Source organism: Atta cephalotes (genome assembly GCF_000143395.1).
Source record: "Atta cephalotes unplaced genomic scaffold scaffold00006, whole genome shotgun sequence".
NCBI lineage: Eukaryota > Metazoa > Arthropoda > Insecta > Hymenoptera > Formicidae > Atta > Atta cephalotes.
In genome coordinates, this window is record NW_012130070.1 from 231,997 (window position 1) to 233,310 (window position 1,314).

The window sequence follows — 1,314 nt, forward strand, 5'->3', positions numbered from 1 at the left end:
CTATATATATATATATATATATAATTTGTTTAATGTATAAATTTTAATATATTTGTAAAAAATGTCGCCCATACATCTTTAAATTTTACGTTATTTTAAAAATAATATAATAAAATTTTAAATTTTAATAATTAAATGAATTTAAAATAAAATTTGCTGCAAAAATTTTTAATTATTTATATAAAAATTTTAACATTTTTATATTATATTTACAAAATAAGTAAATCATGTTGTAAATCAGTTGTATAAAGATAAAAGATTAAAATAAAAAATGAAGAAAAAATTTACCTTTAAGGGAACTGTTGATAAAACAGTAACCTTATGACCACGAAACGCCAATGCTTTCATCAATGCTTGAAAAGATTGTTGGTGACTGTAACTTGTACTTGGGCAAATACCTAGGATGTCGTATCCGTGACTGTATTGGAAAGTACAGAATAGCGAAATTGATAGCAATACGACTGTCACGACGCGCATTTTGGACACAGAACACTTTCGTTCGTGGATGCGAAACGGCTGTTCAATCTTTTAGGAAAGAATCGAGGTTACCGGTCTCTCGCGTAGGAATTTTTAAAAAGAGCTCGAGCGACGGAAAAAAGACGAGGCGGTCCGTATGAAAAATTCAATACATGTTCCACGATCAGTTTGCTTGGGGCTACAGTAAATAAGTGAACGGGATGTCCATTGGTCGGGTGCTTCTCACTCAGCTTTGCGGAAGAAATAATTCAGGCTTGTGCGCGGACCCTATTTTTATGTTCGTCGAGAATACAAAGATGGTATTCATAGATTTCAAGCTATATATTCATATAGTTATCTCTCAATGAGAATAGAGATAATCAGATGTCGTTATCATTTGAATTTTCAATATAAATCGTTAAAAATGCCGTTTCATTGCGATGTAGCAGTAAAATTCGACAAACAGCAGACAACAATTTAAAACACTTGAGGCACAGAATTCGATAAATATCGTTTTTGTAAAAAAAAAACGTAAATCAATTTCTTGTCAATGTATCCATTAATCCATTTTGTATTTGAACAAAAAAATATAGACGTACATTTTAATTTGGCCTCTAAAAAAAACAAAAAATATGAAAATTCAAAACACAAACACTAATAAATAAATATTTAGTCAAGTTTAAAAATTATGAGCAAATAATGTATTCTGTTTTATAATTATTTATTATGTAAAATTTTAAATAAGATTTATGTAAGATTTACGTAAGATTATTAAATTATTAATTATGTAAGAAAGAGTATATACGAGAAATCATCATAGTTTACAGAAACAAGTAATAGTTTACTAGTGATCAAATA

The 1,314-nt window shown here is 28.0% G+C and overlaps 1 protein-coding gene across 1 annotated transcript in view; it reads right to left on the reverse strand.

Annotated features, from left to right (window-relative positions):
• LOC105626657 (UDP-glucuronosyltransferase 2C1-like) overlaps positions 1–477 on the reverse strand; it is a 157,306-nt gene extending 156,829 nt beyond the window's left edge. The window contains exon 1 of the mRNA XM_012207951.1: positions 289–477. Within this exon, the coding sequence (XP_012063341.1) occupies positions 289–477 (189 nt within the window). The remainder of the gene's footprint in view (positions 1–288) is intronic.
• Between the last annotated feature and the right edge of the window lie 837 nt (positions 478–1,314).